Source organism: Erinaceus europaeus, chromosome 8 (assembly GCF_950295315.1).
Source record: "Erinaceus europaeus chromosome 8, mEriEur2.1, whole genome shotgun sequence".
Lineage (NCBI taxonomy): Eukaryota > Metazoa > Chordata > Mammalia > Eulipotyphla > Erinaceidae > Erinaceus > Erinaceus europaeus.
Window position 1 is genome coordinate 80,792,616 of NC_080169.1, and position 25,215 is coordinate 80,817,830.

The 25,215-nt window shown below is 37.5% G+C and overlaps 1 protein-coding gene across 8 annotated transcripts in view; it reads right to left on the minus strand.

The window, feature by feature from the left end:
• Positions 1-25,215, minus strand: part of DOCK4 (dedicator of cytokinesis 4) — a 541,157-nt gene that overhangs the window by 239,280 nt on the left and 276,662 nt on the right. For all 8 annotated transcript variants that reach the window (XM_060196434.1, XM_060196436.1, XM_060196435.1 and 5 more), the window contains exons 9-11: positions 9,144-9,225; positions 7,629-7,689; positions 1,987-2,119 (exon numbers count right to left, since the gene is read on the minus strand). In XM_060196434.1, the coding sequence (XP_060052417.1) occupies positions 1,987-2,119; positions 7,629-7,689; positions 9,144-9,225 (276 nt within the window). The remainder of the gene's footprint in view (positions 1-1,986; positions 2,120-7,628; positions 7,690-9,143; positions 9,226-25,215) is intronic.

Consider the following 25,215-nt stretch of genomic DNA (forward strand, 5'->3'; position numbering starts at 1 on the left):
ATTCCTCATACATAATAAGCAGCCAGTAAATGGTGACCATTATCATTATTAGCACTGTTTTGAATAAATTTTGAGAGAGTTGGAAAGAGAATCATTTATTTGATGCCAATCACAAAAATTGAAGCCTGACATGTGGCAGAAAGAATAGCAAGTTCACTATTTTTACCAAAATTCTTCAAGATTAAAATCAAGGTCACATGGCTGATGAAATAGCTCATTTGAATAGTGCACCACTTTTTGATGTGCATGACCCAGATTTGTGTAGTCTCTTTCTCCATAAAATATAAAGTAAGATAAAATCAAAATTACAGGGTTTTTTTCTATTTAATTTGATAGGACAGAGAGAAACTGAGTGAGGAGGAGCTAAAAAGGGAGAGAGATAGATAGTTGCAGTACTTGGTTTACTGCTTGTGAAGCTTATTCCTCAGTACCCCTGCTCCCCACCTGCATGTAACATGACGTGCCACCCTTTGTTCCCCTCTCCCATTAATCCTTCTTAAAAGAGAAAAGAGAGCTCTGGTCATCTATTAGTATAGCTGGATATGGCAGCATAGCCAAAGAACAGAAAACAAAAGCAATTGAGCTGGTAAGTGGTGTGGTTCTCAGTTTAAGAATGTGGAACTGTCCCTGTCATGTGAGTGTCCTCTGAGAAGTCACTGCATACTAAACCTCAATTTCTAAATCTGGAGGGGGAGGTTCTGGTAGTGACAGTGGGGTCACATAGACTGTAAAAATCACTTGCTGGGAATGGAAATTTAACATATATTAAGTAGTTTTCTTAGTGAGTGTTATTGATCAAATTGTGTCCCCTATTTCCCCTCTTTGCCCCCCCCCCAAAAAAAAAGATAATTGTAAAGGCAGCAAGGGAGTGGTGCACCCAGTTGAGCACACATGTTACTATGCTCAAGAATCCAGGTTGGAACACCCACTCCCCATCTGTGAGGAGTGGGATGAGGGTGGGCTTCACAAGTGGTGAAGCAGGTCTGCTAGTGTCCCTCTGTCTCTCTCCCTATTTTCCCCATCCCTCTCAATTCATCTCTGTTCTGTAGAATAAAAATGAAACAGAAAAAAAAAAAAAAAAAGACGAAGAAGGAAAAATGACGACTGGGAACAAAGAATTTGAAAGAATTCATTGTGTAGGCACCAAGACCCAGTGACAACCTTGGGGGTGTGGGGAGGAAGAAAGGTAACTAACTGTGAAGTCCTAAATCTTAGTTCCTCAGAATGTGACTTGACTTGGAAGTGGGGTTTTTACAAAGCATTCAAGTTACATGAGGCCATTAGGGACAGACTAAGCATAATATAACTACATCCTTATACAAAAGGGGAAATTTGGACACAGTGACAGATACACACAGGAGAATTATCATGTGAACATAAAGGCAGCTATCACGGGATGCTTCTCTAAGTCATAGAATGATTACCGATAAACCACCAAAAACTAGGGAAGAGGCATGGGGAAAATTCTCTTTCAGAAGAAACCAACCCTGTTAACAACATGATGTAGGATTTCTACCTACCAAAACTGTGAGCAAAAGAGATCACTATTCTTCAAATGTCCTTGTTGATAGTACTTTGCTAAGGCAGCCCTTGCAAATACATAAAGTAGGAGGGAACTCACCTAAATTTTCCTAGTCCATATTAGCCCTAGTTAATTTATATTAAAACTATCTTCATTTCCAGAACACAGTAGGTTTTTAGCTTTACTGGAGGTACTGTATGCAGCAATTAGTCCATTTAGTTCACAAGCTGTTTATATTCTTTGGTTTTTGATTTCATAATTCCTCTGAATGCCAAATGGTGATTTGCAGGCTCCCTTGTCACGAGTGCAGAGATTATTGAGATTTTGAGAAACAATGCATAAACTCACCCCATCTTTTGCTCCTCTGTTACTCACATCTAGTAGCATTCAGTCAGCAGGATCCACATGTGTCCCCTGCCCCCACACATGCCCCGGCTGGCCTACAACATGTGAATGCTTCTTACATGTACACTTTCAGGATGAGGTCATCTTTTGTTTCTCCTGTCAGCAGGTCTGCAATGCTAAGAACTGCACAGCCAAAGGGCCGTCGGTACTGGACATTACAGGCATTCTTTTTTTCTCCTGCTCCCATTCGACCTGTTCAAAAAAAAAACCAAACATGATCCATGAAGCCATTTGATTATTTGTATTTTGAATAAATACACATAAAGTTACAAGAAAGAGTATTCAAACTATAATTGAGTGCAGAATGTAAGAATTAATTTTTTTCTTCATCATCTGATGCTTGCAATGTGACTAAATTAATCTTCTTAGCTAAAAAAAAATGTACTCAAACTGCAGGAAGGAAGCTTCACAATTAGTGAAGCACTGTTGTAGGTTTCTCTCTCTCAGTTTTTTTTTAATCTCTTTATTGGGGAATTAATGTTTTACATTCGACAGTAAATACAACAGTTTGTACATGCATAACATTTCCCAGTTTTCCATATAACAATACAGCCAGTCTTGGATGGAGCTTGGAAAATTCATGTTAAGTGAAATAAGTCAGAAATAGAAGCATGAATATGAGATGATCTCACTCTCCGGCAGAAGTTGAAAAACAAGATCAGAAGAGAAAACACAAGTAGAACCTGAACTGGAACTGGAATATTGCATCAAAGTAAAAGACTCTGGGGTGGGTGGGTGGGTGGGGAGAATACAGATCTCTCAGTCTTTTTATAAAGAATTTTTTCTATTATCTTTATTTACTTATTGGATAGAAACAGCCAATAATTGAGAGGAAAGGGGGTGATAAAGAGGGAGAGAGACAGAGAGATACCTGCAACACTGCTTCACCACTCACAAAGTTTTCCCCCTGCAGGTAGGGGATGAGGGCTCAAACCATGTCCTTGTGCATTGTAACGTGCGCTCAACCAGGTGTGCCACCACCTGGCCCTGTCTCTCACTCTCTATCTCCCCCTTTCCTCTCATTTTTTCTGGCTTTATAAAATTTTTTTAAGTTTTATTTACTTATCTAATCTGTGTATGTCAGAGACCAGAGACTACTCACTCATGCAGCTCCAAAGAGTCCTGTGTGTAAATTCTGAGCTCTATCCATTGACTTTCTTCTCCAATCTATGTTTTTGCATTTTGCTTACAAACCAAATACTTTATAATATTTGAATTTATCAATTAATCATACTTTCCTTACAGAACTGGTTTAAACAAATAAATCTTGATGACTTATTAATTTGGAAAAGCCTACATTTGTTTTGAATATTATTCTAGATTAGTATAAAATCTGTGCTTAATCTCCTTCAATAGCATCATGTAAATGACAATTTAAAAATCACTGTCTTACAAAAGTAAGATAGCAAAGATTAAAAATCCTCTAATCAGAATATTTCTGAGTAGTGTGTTTCACAGCTACTTAACATCTAAAAGAGATTCATTCAAAAAACTCTAAAGATTATTTCTCATGGATTTGAAAGATTTAAATTCCTGAGTTAATACAAGGAAGCTTCTCAGACTTATTTTTCTCACCCCTTCAGCCATAACTACATCAAAGAAAAAAACAGAGGTAGGGGTTCTCTGAGTAGCTCTACCAAAAAGAAAGGAGATGCAGGAAGTGTTTTCTTTTCTTTTTCTTTATTCTTCTACTTTGAGATAAAATTTAATCAATGATCAAATAAAAGGTAGAGGCTAGATTTTAATCTAAGTCATCTGACCTATAACTTTTCTTAAATGACATAGGGGTCTCCATATAAGCACTGAAGTTGTGCTGGTGGATTTAAGGCCTGAGGAAGTGTTTTCCAGTCATCACCTGAGATGATTCTAGTGAGGTTTCTGCTACTTTGACCAGAGGGAAGCTGCACATCTCTCACATTCTCAAATACTCAATTTTGAATTCTCTTTCCTGACTTTGTGGGTACCACAGATTTGGTCTAACTACTACATTATGGAGAGATTTTGATGTCAGTCCTGGGCTTCCTAAGTTTAGAATTTATAAGAGTTCACATACTGGGTAAACAAACCTAAGGCTGAACATAAACACATGCAAACAAACAACAACAAACATTCTCTATTATTCAGTTTAGTTAAATTTAAAAAAATCAGTTTTGCTAGATTTCTAACAAAGTTCTCTAACTGCGAAGGAAAGTAGGAATGGCAAAAGGTAAAACTATTTAGTAACCAGTTAAAAGTAAAAGGTTGACAGCGAAGTGGGAAAAATTTTAGTGGGATGGGCAAGAGGATATGAAACTATCAGTTTATGTTTCTCCTCCCCCCTTTTCAGTCAAAGATCTGAGTTTCAATTCCTAGAAGTAATGAATTACTATTTCTGCAGCTAGTGAGGGTCAATGTGCTCTCTTAAAACTAAAGCAGACATAAGGAATATTCTAGAAAAAAGACCTGTGATTGATACAAAAGAATTCTCCAGGAGCTGGAGGTGATTATACTTAGTGAAGTAAGTAAGGGGATGATAGATAACTACAAAATAGCTTCATTCACACATGGAGTACACTGAATTGAAGCATGTACTCTTGAAAAAAAAAAGTCAACTCATATCTAAGACATCAAGAGAGCTGTGGTGGTTATCACTATGTTTGGGTGGGGATGGGATCACAGAACTTTAGTGGTTAGATTGGTATAGAACTATACTCCTATTTTCTTATACTCTTGTAAATTACTATAAAATCACTAAAAAAAAAAAAAAAAACCAAACCTCTACTTCTTAATTTCATTGCATGCAGACTATGTCTGAAACTTTCTTAGAGTGTCTTACACCTTAAATCTCATTTGTCTTCCATTTTGAAATGTCCAGCTCTAAAGAGGATCATAAGGCAACTTTTTGTAGTGAATTGAGAGGAGCATTAATTCAACCTAAGTTCCAGTGGGGGGAATTCCTGAGTAAGCATTCATTTGATGACTTAATCATAAAAACTTTACTAAAAAAATGCAATTAAATGTCAGGAAATTGTGAGGATGTGGCTGAGCTCAGCAGGGCTCACAAAGCACCCTGCATTCCTGATACTATGGCCTATCTACATAATCATTGTTTTGCCTGAAAGATCCCCACCCATTCCATTCCTTTGATCTATGTTCTTTCTACCCTCAAGCCCCTCCCTGCCTCCAAGGTATTATTAATCTTACCAGTTAAAACCCTCACAACAGTTGCTAAGGAAGTTCCTACCTTTCCAGGCCCATTTTGCTTTTCTCCGCCCCTTTTCTAGCCATTTCTGTTTCTGACTTGCCACTTCCGGGTTTATCTTTTAAAAGCAGTGGCTCTCTTATCAATAAAGACATTGTATTGTCTCGCCACGTGTTTGGTTCCTGAGTCATCTCCCTTGAGTCACTGAGTGAGTAGCAGCCCAGGATGGCTCCGGTCGAGTTCTCTCCAGCCCAGAGAGTACGTGCCTGGGAAGAGGCACCCCCACACTAGCCCGGCAATCACTAATCAAATGCCATGTATTTGAAAGACATTCACAAAGACAGGTAATACTACTGAAGTGCAATTTAGCCATAATCTGTAAGTGAAGTACTAAGCCTTTCAGGCCACAGACAAAAATGATGAGTTGTTTGCACATGTCTTCTTACCACTAAAAATCTGCAGAAGCCTTTTATGAAATTCTGAAAGTTACTGTGGTTTAATTTTTCTCATAATGCTGTAGAGGACTACACTCAATTTAACTATGTTGGTATAAAGGTATCCAAAAGTGTATTTTATATGCACAATGGTTAATGACAAATTTGAATTTGAAGAAGCCCACCACAAATTGCATAAAATCCTGTAATCCTGCTCTCCTAGGAACAGGCAGAAATTTTAGCTCATAAAAATAGAAGCTTGCATTCCAACTTTTCCAGTATTTTACAAAATTCTTTTCAATTTTTCCCACATTTCTTATTCACAACAGGATAATTAAAACAAACTAAAAATTCTACTTTTTTCCTATTTGTATTGTCCTTCAATATAAAAATAGTATAAAATGAAAATGGACTTTCAGAGCAGGTTTTTATGAGAAAGAAATATCCAAAATGGATGGAAAGACAACATGTCTTATGGTTCCTCTCAAAGCAAAATTTAGTTATATGCATAAAATAAAAGACAAAAAAAGTAAAAATTACTATGCAGGATTGTACGATGAGATGGTGCTATCCTGAAGATGCATTCCCACACCTGTCATAATAGCACAATTAGTAAAAGGTGGGAACTATTTCTCTTAGCAACTGGGTAGCTTTAATTGAAAAATGGTCAGTTACTAACATCTTTTCTTTCACCCAATTCTTCTGTTATAAAATGCGTACTTTTGGAGAAACTCAAGCAAAAGCAAGAGAACAAATTTTGGCTCTGTTGTACACGTTTGTCATAGAACACACAAAATATGCCCTGCAAGGTGACAGTAAACGTTTTATCATATAATTTTTCATAGTCAAATCAAATTTTGGGAAAGTTAGGGGCAACAAAGTTGGAGACATATTTTTATTTTTCCATGCAGTTATTTTTTTTTAGAAACATTAGTAAGCTGATGATACTACAAGTGAAGAAAAACAATATTCAGCACTGTAGCCTTTGTTATAGTACCTTTTATAGTAACTTTCTGCAGAATTTTGCACTTTAAAACATACTGAGTACGGGGCCAGGCAGTAGTGCAGTGGGTTAAGTGCACATGGAGCAAAGAGCCCCAGCTCCCCACCTGCAGGGGGGTCGCTTCACAGGTGGTGAAGCAAGTCTACAGGTGTCTATCTTTCTCTCCCCCTCTCTGTCTTTCCCTCTTCTCTCCATTTTTCTCTGTCCTAACAACAATAATAACAACAATAAACAAGGGCAACAAAAGGGAAAAAATAGCTTCCAGGAGCAGTGGATTGATAGTGCAGGCCCCAGCCCCAGCAATAATCCTGGAAAAAAAAAAAGATAGAAAGAAAGAAAGAAAAAAAGATATTGACTGCAAAGTTTCCATAAACTCTCAGGAAATCTAGTTTTTAAAAATTTATTTTAGGTTGTCAATGAAATTATAATTTATCTGGGGAAACAGTTTAGCTGTAAAGCACAGGTCTTGTATGTCAGGCTTAAGTTGGACATCAACTTATATCAAATGTAAGTGGTGCTCTTATTTCTTTCTTTCTAGTTTTCTGCCAGACACATTAATAAATATTTTAAAACTTTAAGAAAAATAAACCTAAAGGATAAATTGCTTTTTGAAAATATTTTTTTCTTATCTTAGATACAGAGAAAAATTGAGAGAGGAGGGGGAGATAGAGGAGAGAGACAGAGAGACACCTGCAGGCTTGCTTTACCACTCATGAAGCTTTCCCCCTGCATGAGGGGACTGGGTGCTCAAACCTGGGTCCCTGTGCACTGTAATGCGAGCACTTAACCAGGTGTACCACCACCTGGCCTTAAAGGATAAAATTCTAAGGGAATACCACTAAGACGTCAAATAAAACAAAATAAAATACAACATATCACCCAATGATTTACTTGGAAAAACAGTATCTACTTATGAGGAGTTTGTGAGTCTGGTGAGGCCAGGGAACAATTCCAAATTTATGTAACTCTTGAATTTAATCTGGTTTTGCCTTTCTGATGGATATCATGACTAAATCACAACTACATAGGGATTTTTCAACACATCTTTATGTTATACCTCAGACCAACAAGTGGTATTCTTACCAATTCGGATAATGTGCACGGTGATATAGATGTCCCTTCTTAGTTCACTGCTACCCAAATCCTATTAAAAACAAAACAAAATAAGACAAAAAAAAAAAACAGATGCTGGCTATTTTAGAATTCATAATTTATGAGAGAGCTTTTAAAGGACATGACATTATTTTTAACAAAAGAAGAAACACAAAGATGAACATAAATATTCTTTTTTAAATATTTTTTTAATTCCCTTTTTGTTTCCCTTGTTGTTTTATTGTTCTAGTTATTATTGTTGTCATTGTTGTTGGATAGAACAGAGAGAAATGAAGAGCAGAGGGGAAGACAGAGAGGGGGAGAGAAAGACAGACACCTGCAGACCTGCTTCACCGCTTGTGAAGCCACTCCCCTGCAGGTGGGGAGCCTAGGGCTTGAACCCCGGTCCTTACACCAGTCCTTGTGCTTTGTGCCACCTGTGCTTAACCCGGAATATAAATATTCTTAGTGGTGTTTTGCAAGCAGAAGCATATAGTTTAAACCCCGTCCTGAAACCAATTTCAATCAACTTTACAGTGGGTCTTCTAATGTAAGGTCATATATAAAAAGAAAGCCCACTCAAGGCAGGCAGTTGCATACACAGTTGAGCGCACATCCTACTATTCTCAAGGGCTTAGATTCAAACTTCCTATCCTCACCTCCAAGGGAGGAAACTTCATAAGCAGTGAAGGTATCTCTCTCTCTCTCTCTCTCTCTCTCTCCCCTCCTCTCCTCTCTCAATTTCTTTCTGTCCTATCAAATAAAAAAAAAAAAAAGAAAGAAAATGGCCACTGGAAGTTATAGACTCATCATGCAGGTACAGAGCTACAGTGATAAACCTGGCGGTAATAAAATAATAATAAAAGTAAGAAATAAAAAAGGAAAGCCCACTCTTATTTCAATCCTTCTCTCATTTTTTTATTGTTGTTGTGGTTATTATTGTTGTTGTTATTGATGTTGTTGTTGGTTAGGACAGAAAGAAATGGAGAGAGGAGGGGAAGACAGAGAGGGGAGAGAAAGATAGACTCCTGTAGACCTGCTTCACCGTTTGTGAAGTGACCCCCCTGCAGGTGGGGAGCTGGGGCTCTTTGCACCATGTGCGCTTAACCTGCTGTGCTACTTCCCGATGCCCTCACTCATTCTTTAGTCACTGATTAAGCACATGCAAATAAATAGCTGTGCCCTGATGAGCTCTATCACCAGTTCTTTGGGCAACAGCATAAAGCACAAGATAACAGACAATTCTAATATATATACATATATATGTATATATATAATTATACTTTTACAAAATTATAATTTATTTCATATAGTTAATGTATAATATAAAAAGAACAAAGATGGTATAAATAGTGATGCTCAGAATTCTGGGTGCTACTGTACTGTCTGTATTATTTATAACACGTAAGCAAATTTACTATATGCTCTTTACCAATAATTCATTTATTGGTAAAGTGAAATATGTAGTGATGAAACTTATAAGAATTCACCCAAATATACACTTACCACAAAAAGAGAACAATGTCGTTCTGGTTTATCTGGGGCTTTGGGAAGGCCATTTCTATTCAGTCTCAAGAAAAATCTCTCACTACAAATGAGAAAGAATTAGAAAATAATTCAGTATTTAAGAATTTAACACTTTTTATAGTTGTTTCTAACAGTTAAGCTTAATATTTTTAGACCACTTATCATTGAGTCATATACACAAGAAGAGAATCAATTCATAAATATTTGCTTCATATCAATATATACATCAATATATATTTATTATTTATTAGAAAGGAAAGGGGGGTAGAAAGGGAGAGAGAGAAAGAGATGCCTATAGCACTGCTTCACTGCTTCTGAAGCTTTCCCCTGGCAGGTGGGGATCTGGAGCTTGAACCTGGGTGTTTGCACACTGTAACACATACACACAATCAGGTGCACCATTGCCTGGCCCCAAATGAACATAACATACTCTTAAAAAAAGTTTTGACACCATAAAGTTCCTAATGAAATAGTGTCTACTTAGACTTAGATACCCACCTCACCTACTTTCTATTACACTTCCTTCACTCACTCCAAAGCTAACCCTATCAAAGCAAGGGCTGCAAAAGCTGAATAAGGGGAAAGAGAATGGCATACTTTAACGATGATTCTTTAATCACTATCAGGTCACCCCATCAGCTAGGGCCCTATTCTGGGAGTCCTGAGATTCCCAAACAGACATGATGGGCCTAGACCTCAAATAAATCCCTTTCTCCATTGTTACCAGTCATTTCTACCAGGAACAACACAATAGACCCCTTTATGCCCCCCACAGGACCTTGCCCTTAATGTGGATAAACAACAGTAGAGAATGTTCCATCCTCAGAAGGGAGGCTGGACAACATACTCTATGTTCCACTTGAGGATGGTGGGTCCTGAAATTGGGGCAGTTTGGAACATTCCTACTCAAAACCACAGAATGTGAGCTCAGATCTACAGAGATGCAGAGGCCACATAGACTCCTAAGCTGAATAAGAGCCCCAGATCACATCAAATCGATGGGGTTTACAGTCAACAATATTTATACACCTTTACCATATTTGGGAGCTACTCTCTTCCCTGATCCAGCTTTCTGGTCCTTTTTCCAGCCATGATATCATCTCCCCAGACAATAACTTGGATCCATCTGCATATCAGATGTGAGGCTCAGAAAAACAAACAAAAACTAGTATAGTCACGGACCCTTTGGAATATAACTAAACTAGGCCTATGAACTATCTACAAAACGGAGATCTGCAAATCTTCATATGCAATATCCCAGCCTTTAGGTTCATGATTAGTCAACAATTTGTTTGGCTTTATATGTTAACTCTTTTTTCAGCCACCAGGTTCCAGATGCTAACAAGATACCAACTGGACTTCCCTGGGCAGATGACCCCACCAATGTGTCCTGGAGCTCTGCTTCCCCAGAGCCCTTCCCCACTATGGAAAGAGAGAGAGAGGCTGGGTATATGGATTGGCCTGTCAATGCCCATATTCAGCAGTGGGGATGCAATACAGAAGCTGGGTCCATACTCCCAGAAGGTTAAAGACTAGGAAAGGTATAGGGAGGGGGTGGGATATGGAGTTCTGGTGATGGGAACTGTGTGGAGTTGCACCCCTCTTATTCTATGGTTTTTGTCAGTTGCTTTTTATAAATAAAAATTTTAAAGAAGTTTTATTATCTTTACTTATTTATTGGATAGAGATAGCCAGAAATAAAGAGGGAAGGGAGAGAGAGAGAGAGAGAGAGAGAGAGAGAGCGCAAAACCTACAACACTGCTTTACCACTTGCAAAGCTTTCCCCCTGCTAGTGGGCACCAGGGGCTCAAACCTGGATCCTTATGCATTTTAACATGTGTGCTCAACCAGGTGCACCACCAGCTGGCCCCTGAATACAACACTCTACCTCTTCCCTTTCCCCTCTTTTTTTACCAGAGCGCTGCTCAGCTATGGCTTACAGTAATGTAGAAGGCTGAACATGAAATCTTGGAGTCTCTGCATAACCATTATACTACCCCCGGCCCAATATTTGTTTCATTTCAAATATACTAGAAATGTCAGAATTACAAAAGCAGAGACCATAAATGTATATGTAAACAAAATTATCTAATAAAAATTAGGTAAATTATCAATGATATCATTGTTATTACTTTCAAAAGTAGAAATGCACTAATGGGGAAACGTTTCATATGCTTATTAAGGTTTTACATGTCATATTATGTAATTAAAATCATATGAAGGTACCACTGAATAGTAACCATCCATTAGAAATCTAACATTTTATATTTTTTAAATTTGTAATCCAACATAAAGACACATGCACACAAACATGGCCCCAGAAATAAAATTTGAATTTTCTTTAGTCCACAAGAGAACAGGAGATCTCAGAAATCCCAGTAGGACTTTTCATTTTAAAATACAGTACCACCTGAATTTCATCAGCTACTAATTCAACCCAATAAATGCTTGTAGATACGATTTAGATCAAAGTTAAGGTGTTACACTATTTATTTGTGTTCAAAAATAAAATTAATATCAGCCCAAGAAAATTAATTCACCAGCTACCATGAACTTTTGAATCTTTTAATATCCTGGTGCTTAAGATAGAATCAAATGGTTGGTTGCCTCAAAGAGAAAGCGTATAGCCAATATCCACAGAAGGTCAAATTAATATAAGCTAACTGTAGCTTCAAACTAGGAAACAAGCGGGGAAAAGGGATTCCAGGAATTAGTAAAAGGTTCAGAACTTACCAAGTCTCTCAATTTACTCATGCCTGCCTAAATAATGACTCTGCTATCCAATATTCCTTTTTTTCCATTTCAGTGAAGAAATGAGGACTATGATAACATCTCTAATGAAGTATATAAATTTAAAAATGTATACCTATTTTGGAATACTTTTACTTTCTTTTGGACATACCGTTAGATAAGTATATCTTACCTGATACCTTTTTCATATTAACGCCTATTTCTGACTTATATGAAAAGGGGCAACAAAACATATTTCTGTGGTGTCATTTTCAAAGCCATTACCAATATTTCCCACCCCACCCCCATATTGGTGGCTGTTTAGTAAGAAAGAAATTGTTGCAAGAATTCTCAGTTAAACTAAAGTTTCCATATGGTATGATTCCAAAGCAGAAGTTAGAAACAAAGCAGACACATGAGAATGCAGAGTTAAAGTAATCTTACTCAATTGTCAAGTTATTATTTAAGGAAAGGAACTGCAAGTTCTTTTCAAAGTAGAATAAAATCTATTTCAAATTTAAGATACGCTAAAATCTAGCATAAAATTATTTTTAGATAAAAGACTACATTTATTTATTTAATTTATAAAATAGAAACTATCAGCAAAACCATAGGATAAGGGGTAAAATTACACACATTTCCTGCCACCAGGGTTCCATATCCCATCACCTCCACTGGGAGCTTTTCTATTATTCTTTATCTCTCTGGGAGTATGGACCCAGAGTCATTATGGGATGCAGAAAGTGGAAGGTCTGGCTTCATGCAGTATTATTTCATTTCTGAGATTCATCATTTGACAGCACTGCTAAGAACCTCATATGTACTAACTTATTTTATCATCATCATTCATGAAGTTGGTAGTATTAGTATGCCCATTTTAGAGATATGAAAACTAAGTTTGCTTCAAGATTTAGAACTGGTAAATGGCAAAGCAGAGATTCTACACTATGTTTTGATTCAAAAGGATTGTACTTTGCTTGGGTAATATAAGGCACATTTTTCCTCTGCTGTGTGCAAGTACTGAGCACATACTATACGACTAGGTTTAGGGCTAATATTTGGGTCTACTTTTTACATATTAGTCATTCACCTGCTTGGGAGACTCATGCAACTCAGCCAGTTAGAAACAGGAGTTCATAAAAATTTTTGGTTCCTACTCCCAGAGGGAGAAAGAATAGGGAAACTTACAATGGAGGGGAGGGTTTATGGCACTTTGGTGGTGGGGATTGTACTCTTTTATCCTCCAATCTTGTCAATCATTATTGAATCACTAACAAAATAAAATAAATAAAGGAAACTACCCAAAAGTGAACAAAAAAAGAAAGAAAGAAAGAAAGAGAAAGAAAGAAAAACAAAAAAGGAAAAAAGTTCATGGTGATAAAAAGAAGTGAGAATCTGATATAGCAAATTTCAAAGAAATTTCTAGTTTTTTTATTTATTTCCCTCTTGTTGCCCTTGTGTTTTTTTTTAATTGTTGTTGTAGTTGTTATTGATGTCATTGTTGGTTGATATGACAGAGAGAAATGGAGAGAGGAGGGGAAGACAGAGTGGGGGAGAGAAAGATAGACACCTGCAGACCTGCTTCACCGCCTGTGAAGTGACTCCCCTGCAGGTGGGAAGCCAGGGTCTCTAGCGGGGATCCTTATGCTGGTCCTTGCGCTTCTCGCCATGTGTGCTTAACCCTCTGTGCTACTGCCCGACTCCCTGCAATTTCTAGCTTTAAATTATTACTTAGAAGCCTTCTTATGGAAAGATATCTAGAAAATAACTTACTTTTAATAAGCAAATCCAAATTCCAAAACAATTTACTTAGTATGAACACCTGAGGTTTAGGGGCGATATTCTGTTTTACTTTTTATTTATTAATCACAGAATAACATAAGTTTACTGATTATAGTTTAGACAGAAACATAAGCAATATGGCTTTTTTTTTTTCTCTGTCCGTATCATGGTTGATATTTTTATCTTAGTATTTTTAAAGATGCATTTAGTTTTTGAGTGTCCTATTTTTTTTCCTTCCAGGGAAGGGGCGATAGCATGGGAGAAAGATACCTGCAGGCCTGTTTCATTATTTGTGAAGCATCCCCCATGCAGGTGGGGAGTGGGGGCCTTGCGTGGGTCCTTGCATTTAGTACTATGTGTGCTTAATAGGGGTGCGCTATTGCCTAGCCCCCTTGAGTGTTTTCTTTACTGAAATATTTGAGTCAAACTTAATATTGCATTCTCACAGGCCAGTGTAAAACAAGCTTAATATATAGAAGTCAGTAAGTTAGTCTGGATGTCAAAACCATAGTTTAAATAGTGGTTTAACTTGTTATTATATAGTCTCAAGTTTCATCTTTATTCCTATAAAATAATGTTTCCTAAAATATTCTATGTCAGAAAGAGATCCTTTTTGCTCCATCACTATTTTAAATTCAGCAGTCTAGACAGAACCCTGATTATTCAAGTATTATACTATGATATATTCTGCTTCAGAAAGTATATCAGTATGTACTAAGCCAATGACATATCCCTTAGTTTAAGCATGCCTTAAGGGAAAGATAAAAATAGACTAAAGCCAGGTATGATGGAGAAAGTCACTGCAATTTTTAAAGCCTAACTTCCTTTTAAATATATCTTTATGGGCAATTAAAAATTCTTTTTATCAACTTGGTGACATACTGTTATTCAAATTCAAATAAATTTCTCTCCAGCTTCAGTGATTCTGCAATCATTTAGTCAACAAATGGTTTCAGAGGAAATGTGGTCCTGTAGGATTTTATTTCAGAATTCTGGATTATAAACAACCACCCACAACGTCACACTTGTCAGAAGAACGTCAAAATGTATGCCTTGCAAGACGGAGGAAAAACTGAACAAGTCAATGCTATTTCATTTTAAGTAAATTTTCTAAAATTCTCTCACACTTTTATGGTCACATGCATTTGACCCTCTATTGTAAAATAGAACCTTTTGTATATTTTAAAAAAAAGTCTTATACAACGTATGTGTCTTCATTGCATCATTTATACTTTTTCCTCTGGTCATATAAGCTTTATATGTTTCTCTTACATTGCATACAAAGATGCAAAGAGAGTACAGGATTATGAATATTGTAACATTTCTGTTAACTACCTAACTTCTTACTCTTTAATGTTTAATAAGACTGTATAATTTCTTTCATTCAGATAGAGAAGCAGAGAAAGACAGAGACAGAAACAAAGAGAGAGAGAGATACCACAGCACTGATGGTCCTCACTTCCACATATTACAGCACACACATGTGGTATTAGGGAACATTTATGTGGTACCAAGCTTGAACCTGGGCCATGCACAGGGCAAGACACTGTCTCTACCTGGTGAGCTATCACTTCAGTTCCAGTAGCCTGCCCTTCCTTCCTTCCTTCCTTCCTTCCTTCCTTCCTCCCTTCCTCCCTCCCTCCCTCCCTTCCTTCCTCCCTTCCTTCCTTCCTTCCTTAGCGGTTTAGTAATGATTGAGAAGATTGTGGGATATGAGAGGTAGAATTCCACCCAATTCCCACCACATCCCATTTGAGAGGATCCAGGAGAAGCCTAGATGGGAGTTCTACATCCCATCCCTTCCATTGGAAGCCTTCCTATTCTTTATCCCTTTCGGAGTATGGAGCAAAGATCTTTATGGGGTGCAGACAGAGGGAGGTCTGGCTTCCGTAATTGCTTCTCCACTGGACATGGGTGTTGGCAAGTGGATCTATACCTCCAGCCTGTTTCTATCTTTCCCTAGTAGGGTAGGGCTCTGGGGAGGTGGGGTTGAAGGGCACATTATTGAGGTTGTCTGCTCAGGGAAGTCAGGTTGGAGTCATGGTAGCATCTACAACTTGGTGGATGAAAAGCATTAAGATAAGAAACAAAACAAACTGTTTAATAATCAAGAGCCTAAAGGTCAGAATATAACAGATGGTATTTGGGGTCTTCATGTTGGAAGAAGTTAGGAAGTCTGTTTTATGTATATTTCAAGGAGTTCATGACTTTACTAATTTTTTTCTTGAGCCCCACATCTAACATGCAGGTGGGCTAAAAGTATTGCCTGGGAAGATGGTATCAGAATTGGGAAAACTAGAAAGCTAGAATGCTGGATTAGGGCAGAGAGTAGCTCGCAAATATAGGGAAATCATATAAATACCGTTAACTGTAAACCCCATCCATCTGACCTAAGACCCAAGTCTATCCATACTTAGCACAGGAACCTGTACAACCTCTGCATCCCCACCAGACTGAACACACATTCCCTGGTCATAGCAAGGAACATTCTAGGCTGTACTCATTTCAGGACCAGTCTGCCTCAAGTAACAGAATATGTTAACCCAGCCTCCCTTGTGGGCAGTTTCTACCATTGTTGTTCTACATTGAGGGCAAGGTCCTGTAGAGGCCCAAAGAGCATTTATAATGTTCCTGATGGAGATGACCAGTGATGGTGGAGAGAGATATCTGTTAAACAGCTAGGCCCATCATATCTATGTGGAAATCCCAAGATTCCTTGACTAGGGCCCCAAATGATGGGGTGCCAGTGGCCTTTCTTAATATAAGTATGTTTTGTGTGGGAGGATAATAATTAGAACCCACACTGAGTAGGAGTGTAAGGAGATTAACAGAGAGCCAAGGAGGAAAGAGTGTGAATAGTGAGAAGAGGTAACAACATAGTTTAATTCAGCTGATTCCAGGGTTGCTATCCAAACGGCAAGAGCATACAAACAAGGTTATGTGTTATATCAGGGCTTCTCCTGAGTCCTCTTAAATGTCTTATGATGAATTAAAATTGCAAAATGTTTCCAATAAGTTGTGAAAAAAAACCCAACTGTTATTGTGTCCTTTTCTGGAGTAGGAAAGCATTAACTCAAAATAGTAAAGCTCAGGGAGCATTATACATCACTGTAGTAATGCACCCAGGAGTTGTCTAGAGCAGATACTCTGAGAAGTAGATGGAAGATGTGCTGACTGCCCTGGGGAGACTGTTGGAGCTATGATGTTCACCTTGGCACAAAAGAAGGGTGAATAGAATGCACAAACTGAAGAGATCACTGGTCTTTTCATCCATGGAATCTGGACATAGTTATGTATAATGTGTCCTTGAAGAACTACTTCATAAAGCATAGGACTTTCCCTGGAGACCTTAATTAGGTAAGAATAAGCCTGAAAAGCCCTTGTATGCTTAAAAGTCCCGCCTTATTTCAGAGCTATTGTTTGATTCAAATACCCAGGCCCTTAATGAATTAGATTAGAAATGTTGCCTGCTTTTTATGACAGTCATATATACTAGAAAACAAGCAACAACCACAGATATCTTTGGTCAAAGGCTTTTCCTATTTCTTCTCCCAACAATGTGACTGATATAAACAGCAGTTTTTTTCCTTGGAAACAAATGAAAGAAACCCTTCAAGCAGAACATCCTAGATGAAGCTATTAATGTGCTTTCTAATTTTAAAATTAGAGCAACACTAAGGCATAAGCTCTACTGATTAAAGGGAAAAGGAAATAAGGTGATCCTTGATATAACTGTGTCCAAAGTAGTTTAATCACAGAATACATAGTCTCCTAAGGTTTTCTTTTTTTAATGTAAATGTCTGAAGCCCAGACTCACTCTACAATTAATGTGAGAAAGTAAGTAATTCTTTAATGTGATAGTTTGTTTGGATAGTAAAGGATCTGGTCTTATTTGAATGACACCAAAGGAGATCTTTTTTAAGAGAGTCTATATTTTTTTTACTGTGTTTATTTATTGGATAGAAACAGCCATAACTTGAGAGGGAAGGGGGTGATTGAGAGGGAAAAAGAGAGTCAGTCACCTGCAATACAGCTTCATCACCTGAAAAGATTTCCCCCTGAAGGTGGGGACTGGGGGCTCAAACTGGGATACTTGTCCATTGTAACATTTATGCTCAACCAGGTGTGCCACCACCTGGCCCCAGGGAGATAATTTTTTAAAAAACTATAGTTAACTTTAACAATTTTTGAACATCAAGCTGATTCTTTCTTGCTATTTAGAATAATTTAAAATTACTTTATGCTATTTTCCTGTTCAGAGAATAAACATCTGAAATAGAAATAGTTCTTGGAAGGCAAGACTCAAGGGAAAAAAGTGCAATTATTTTTAAAGGTATAAGTAAGTAATGCACAAATCACCTGCTATTTCACATTGCATGTGCTCTTACTAGAACAAATAATTGTCTAATGAATTAAAGTAATGATTTAGATACATTGTTGATTTGAGAAAAAGAGCATCTGGTCAAAAGTCTTGAGAACCCAGAAAGCTGAATGTTGAATTCAAATAAAGTTCTTAGAAAAAGGTATACAGCACAAGTTAACCAAGTAACTCAGGACGATGCTTACTTGTGTCTACCTCCAGAACTCACTCCAGAATTTCATTACAAAATAATTTTCTCGAAGAAGTAACTAAAGTAGGTAGTAATACGACCATAAACAAGGGCCATAACAAAAGAAGCTAGACTAGAATACAATAGCAAAATAAAATGGAAGCAGAATGCATTATATCTATTATTCTGGAAATGTACATAATTTGATAATTGTAAATACTGTTATCCCTGACATTTCATGGGGGAAAACTCATGGTGATCTATATATATTAATTAATCTGACCTTTCTAACAATGCCTCTTTAGTAGGAAAAACATCTGCAGCACAGAATCTTGAGTAAAACCAAACCTGAGTTATTTTTAGCTGAGTTTAAGCATGCAATTTCTTTCTTTTGCAAAGATAAGAAATCTTAAAACAATAAGAAACAATACGAATTTCAGTAGCTAAAGAACTGTAAAAAAGTTAAATGTAAGAAAACATACACATCCTTATATCAAAAAGATGCTCTACTTTTAAAGTGAGGCAAAATAGTTTATTGACACAACTTAATGATAAATTCTTTATGTTTATATAAGTTAAAAAATTTTTAAACTGGACCCAATTTGGGAGTAAGAGTATTTTGCAGACACCTATCTTGTTGAGATGATAAATTGTACCTATCTGCCAACAACAGCACAGTAAACCATTAACTTCCCAATAAAAAAAAATCATGAAAAAAATTTTTAATGTAACAAATTAACACTATTTTAACTAGAAATCACAACCACTTTAACTTTCTAAAAATATTTTCCATGGAAGTATTTTACGTTTTGCCTTTATACATATGTGTATTTGAGTTAACTTGGTTAACTTAGTATTGTGAAAACAGTGGTTGAAAATCTGACTTTTGCATAAGACAATGTTCCAGCACCATTTATTAAGAAAGATTATCCTATCTTCATTGAATTGTTTTTACACTTATGTCAAATATTGGTTGCTTAGAGCTAGAGAGATAGCTTTAAAAGTATCTCCTTTGCCATGCCTATGACCTGGTTATGAGCCACTAGTTCCCAACACTGGGTAAAGCTTTGATGTGGTATTCTCTCTTCCTCTCTCCCTCTGACTAGCTTTCTTTTTATTTGGGGAGGAAAAGAAGTTAGAGTGGTAAAGTTCCAGTGAAGATTTTAAAAAATCATGTAAGTGTAGTACTATTTCCGAATTTTCTATTTTGCTCTTTGATTTAGTTATCCATCTTGATACTAATACTTCAGAGGCTTAGATGTTGTAGTTTTTAATGTCTTAAATCAGATAGTACAATTGAACTTTTGTGAAGGTCTAAAAAATTTAACCATAGAACTATAAAGTCCCTAAACTGTCATGCAAATATTATTGTGTATGACAAGATTGTGTATGAAAAGAGATACATTATATTATCTAGAGAGTTTAGTTTCAAAGGGATCTTTAGATACTTTAAAGGTTAAGAAACAGTGCTTTAGCCATCACATATCTATACTAGTGCAATTAAAGCAGTATATTGAATAACACATGAAGACAGTATAGAAACTTTGGCCTTTAAAAACAGTTCTTGACTTAATCTTTAATAACATTCTGAAGAGCAATAGAAAACAAGTTGGGGAGGGTAGACATTTTATTTCCTGTTTTATTTATTTATGTGTCCCCATTGCCCAGATCAGTGCCTGGCACTGAGATGGAAAAGCAACTATTGTTCTTGAATGAATGAACATCAGTGATTCAACAGGAAAAATGTGAAATCTAGGTTTGGAAATGAAAACAAAAGATTAAATCTCCATTAAACTTGTAGTTAAAGATAGCTAGACAGAAATACTTACAAGAACATATATATGTGTGTGTGTGTGTGTGTGTGTGTGTACTTTCCAACCAATTTCATTTATATTTTCTTCAGTACAACAGTTATTTTAAATATATTTTTTCCTTTTTTTTCCTCCAGGGTTATTGCTGGGCTCGGTGCCTGCATCATGAATCCACCGCTCCTGGAGGCCATTTTTCCCCCTTTTGTTGCCCTTGTTGTTGTAGCCTCGCTGTGGCTATCATTACTGCCATTGTTGATGTTGTTCGTTGTTGGACAGGACAGAGAGAAATGGAGAAAGGAGGGGAAGACAGAGAGGGGGAGAGAAAGATAGACACCTGCAGACCTGCTTCACCGCCTGTGAAGCGACTCCCCTGCAGGTGGGGAGCCGGGGGCTCAAACTGGGATCCTTATGCTGGTCTTTGCGCTTTGCGCCAGGTGCGCTTAACCCACTGCACCACCGCCCGACCCCCTATTTTAAATATTTTATCTTTTTACTACATAGTGACAGAGTGAAATCAAGAAGGAAGGGGAAGACAAAAAGAGAGACAACTTCAGTACAGTCTCACTGCTGGGAATGTTTCTCCCCTGCACGTGGTATCTTGGGGCTTGAACTAAGTCCTCCAACAGTGTGTGTTTGTGTGTGTGTGTGTGTGTGTGTGTGTGTGTGTGTGTGTGTGTGTGTGTGTGTGTGTGTGTGTGTTTCTCCCTTCAAATTATGTTTCTAAAGAGACAGGGCTGAGGATACAGAGATGAACAACATAGAACTACTGTTTAATTTCATTAATTTCTTTCTCTCTCTCTCTCCGTCTCTCTCTCCTTTAATGTAGGATCTGGACCTTCTGCAAGTACAATTTCATTGCCCTAAGGTCACTTTTCCATTTAGATAAGGAAGAAACAAACACAGAGATAAAGAAATAGGAAGAGACATCTCATTACCAGAACTTCCCCTAGGCCAAGGGAATGACAGCTATTGCTGAGGCATCAACACCTCTCCCCCCCCATCTCTCTCTCTCTCTTTTTGCCTCTAGGACTATTGCTGGGGCTTGGTGCCTGCACCACAAATCCACTACTCCTGGAGTCTATTTTTTTCCCTTTTTGTTGCCATTGTTGTTAATATTGTTGTTGTGGTTATTATTGTTGTTATTGATGTCATTGTTGTTGGATAGGACAGAGAGAAATGGAGAGAGGAGGAGAAGACGGAGAGGGGAAGAGAGAGATATACACCTACATTACTGCTTCACCGCTTGTGAAATGAAACCCTTCAGGTGGAGTGCTGGGGACTTGAACCGGGATTCTTACACCAGTCCTTGTGCTTTGTGCCACCTAAGCTTAACCCGCTGCACTACCACCCGACCCCCCTTCTTATTAATAATGATTAATAAGATTGTAGGATGAGAGGGGTACAATTCCTTATAATTCCCACCACCAGAGTTTAGTATGCCATCCCCTCCACTGGAAGGTTCTCCTTTAGGAGTATGGACCCAGGATTATTGTGGGGTGCAGAAGATGGGAGGTCTGTCTTCTGTAATTGCTTTTCCACTGGACATGGGCGGTGGCAGGTTGATCCATACTTCCAAACCAAGGCCACTCCTTAATAAGTTCATCTACACTGGGGTGGAGTATGAGGACAAAAATGAAGATAATAATGACATGATCTTTCAATGCTTTGCTTCAACAGCAATGAAAAATTTTTAAGTTTCCTTTAATGTCACTAATGTTTACCTTGTGTTTGGAATTTTTCCACGTGTAAGAAACACGATGATGAAAGAGGGAAAAAATAAACTCTTCAGAAAAGAAGTTAACAAGAGTCACACAGATACATACAAGATACTGGGTACTATACAGCAAATCCTAACAAAAGGAGTTTTCAAAGTTAACCCAAGTACCAAATAATGTGATGATAACATTAACTAGCCATTGTCTTTTTGAACCCTAAGGCAGCAGGAACCTCACATCTCCACTATAGAGCCTATATTTCCCCCAGTCCTGGAACCCTTATATAGGGCCCACTTTCCCGCATGCCTCTCCCAGTCCATATCAAATAATATTGCACCTGCCTATAGCAACCTAATCAACGCAACGATTGCCACTTCAACATGCTTCAGCTTGGACTGTGTCCAGAGACTTCACGTGTGGAATGACAACCCTTCAGCTTCATTACTCGGGTGAGACCTTTCCTTTCATAGTATTCTCTAATTCCATCCCAGGTGGTTCACTTTCTAACAAAGTCCCAAAACCTAGATATAGACTAGGTTCTGTGAGAGAGAGCATATGTTCACACATATCCATAAACTAGTGCAAAATATATACATGAAAGCAGAAGTACACTAAAGTTTGCAGTGAGTACCCCCCAACACTTCCTCTCCACTATTCCAACCTTTGGGTCCATGATTGCTCAACAATTTGTTTGGCTTCTTATGTTAACTCTCTTTTCAGCCACCAGGTTCCAGATGCCATCAGGATGCCGGCCAGGCTTCCCTGGACTGAAGATCCCACCAATGTGTCCTGGAGCTCCACTTCCCCAGAGACCCACCCTACTAGGAAAAGAGAGAGGCAGACTGGGAGTATGGACCGACCAGTCAACATCCATGTTCAGCGGGGAAGCAATTACAGAAGCCAGACCTTCCACCTTCTGCAACCCACAATGACCCTGGGTCCATGCTCCCAGAGGGATAGAGAATAGGAAAGCTATCAGGGGAGGGGGTGTGATATGGAGATTAGGTGGTGGGAATTGTGTGGAGTTGTACCCCCTCCTACCCTATGGTTTTGTTAATTAATCCTTTCTTAAATAAAAAATAAATTAAAAAAAAGAAAAAATACTATAAAAAAAGTTAACAAGAGTTTTATCATTATTATTTCCTTTGTCAATGCTGAATTCTCTCACAATACAAATGGCATTAAATACTAAAAGAAGTCCTCAAAAGGTGGATTGTGAGTGTGACTGTAATTTATTAAGCCAGGAATCCAGAAAAACAAAATTAATCTGAACTTTCTACAGATAAAGAGATACAACTTGGAGGAAGGCTGAAGTAACCAAAGTTATGGTAAAAAGAACATCAAATAAAGAAATAGGAGTGGGAAGGCCTTTGGGTCACATTCTAAGGTACTATAATACTGCTAAAGTAGAAAGAGATTAAAAAGTCTGTATATATACTTAGAACTAGATGGAATGTTTAATCTTATTGAAAAACTGCTGTAGCTCTTTGCCAGACAGCAGGGTTAAGAAGTAAACTTCAGTATACTATTAGTAGTGGGAAAAATGAGGGGATATGGTGTACACTTCTCAATGAGGTTGTGTTGCACACTCCTGCTGTTTCACTCTGCCTCACCTCTCATGTTGGATCCTTTGTCCTTCCATTTATTAGGTACGTGTGCATATAGCCTAAACCTCTACCTCTCTCTCTCTTTTTAACCAGAGCATCGCTTAGCTCTGGTTTATGGTGATACAGGTGATTGAACCTGGGAGTCTCTTTGCATAACAATTATGCTAATGCCATCTACCTACCCCCACCCAAGTCTAAACATCTTAAGGATATACATAAACATCTTAAGGACATGCATAATTGAATGACCTCTCTTCTAATATGTAGACCACTCTATATCAGATTTATAATCTCTAATTTTAGTGATTATATCAGATTCTATGTTTACGCTATAAATCTTGACCTTACCCTAAGGATTTAGGCATAATTTAGGGATATTAGATAAGGCCAATATTAGCCTGATGGCCTTTGACCTGTTGTTATCTACCCTGATTTTAGCCAAACACCATGGACTGGAGATAGAACTACAGAGATTACAAAGAATTTCTGATGTGTCTGGTATAATCATACATAATTATTAGTAATTAAGAAAATGATTCAGCAGAGAAATAACAGGCATTATAATTCAGGGGTCTATCAAGAATTCAAGGGTTCTCAAAAAACAAAACAAAACAAAAAAACCAAAAACAAACAAGCAAACAAATAAAAAAAACCTAACTAGTGCTGAATCCAAAGTTCTATGAATTCTTGGTGTTCTGCCTTTTTGAAATTCCAGCTACTACTACTACTACTACTAATAATAATATAATGATTTACAATTTCAACAACAATTGGGATTATGTGACTCTGAAAATGCCACAGAAAAAGAGGGTCATTTTTTTATCCTCTATCTTCTTATATTCTTAGCAGGGATAAATTTACTTACTTATTTTGTTTTAATTTAAATTGTTCTCCTAGTTCATTTAGTAAAATCTTTTCCTTTAATGATATTTTCACATCTCTAAAGCAGTTGTTTGCTTGTGTGACCAAGAACTGTGAGCAAGGAGGAAATAAACCTCAAAAATCTCAATAAATGTGACAAAAATCCCAACATTCCTGCACCTGCTCAAATGATGGAGGAGTGGGTGGGTAAAAGAACCAGCACTGTAACACAGGAGCCCGAGGGAAGGTCACTGCGGGTCAGTGATGTACAGACACTCGCACTAAAATCAGTGCCAATATGGCTAGACACAAAGGAAATGCTCTGGGCTGTATGGAATAGTTGATATTGTCCCAATCCAAGAAGGATCGCTAAATGATTTCTTCAACAAAAATAATTCTCCAACAGAATTGTGCTCCTTACACATATGAACAAGATAGATTTCCCCACCCACAACCCCATCCTCCACTTTGCTGCTTTGATTTAGAGAGGTTAAAATTTTGTTAATTTTGTAACGTAAGTCTTAAAAAAAAAAATCCTGTGCTAATTATATCTCAACATTCCATACAATAAAGGCTCCTAACTTATGTAAAAAATCTAGATGCTGAATTTGTGTGATTATACTACAGTAAGGTGTAAATGATATGTGAAGTGAGAGATTCTAAGACCATGCTCAAAGAGCTGAGAAACCATATCTGTTCTCTTAACATCCACATCAGTACAATGTATACACACAAATATTAGCATTTTTCCAAGTCTGGGCTGAACAACTATGCTCCTTGAAAACCCTATCCACAAGCTCTTGAAAAATTTTCCAAGTAAATGAATATTTTTTCCCAAAAGAAACATGAGTTCTTTAATTTTCTTTTAAAAATGAAAGGCTGTTAGATCATATTAGTCTTGGAGAGACCTACTGAAAGTCATGGTTGTAACATCTTTGCTTCCCATCATTGTTATAGTAATTTCTGAATCCCCCCTATGCACTCCCCCCATGCAT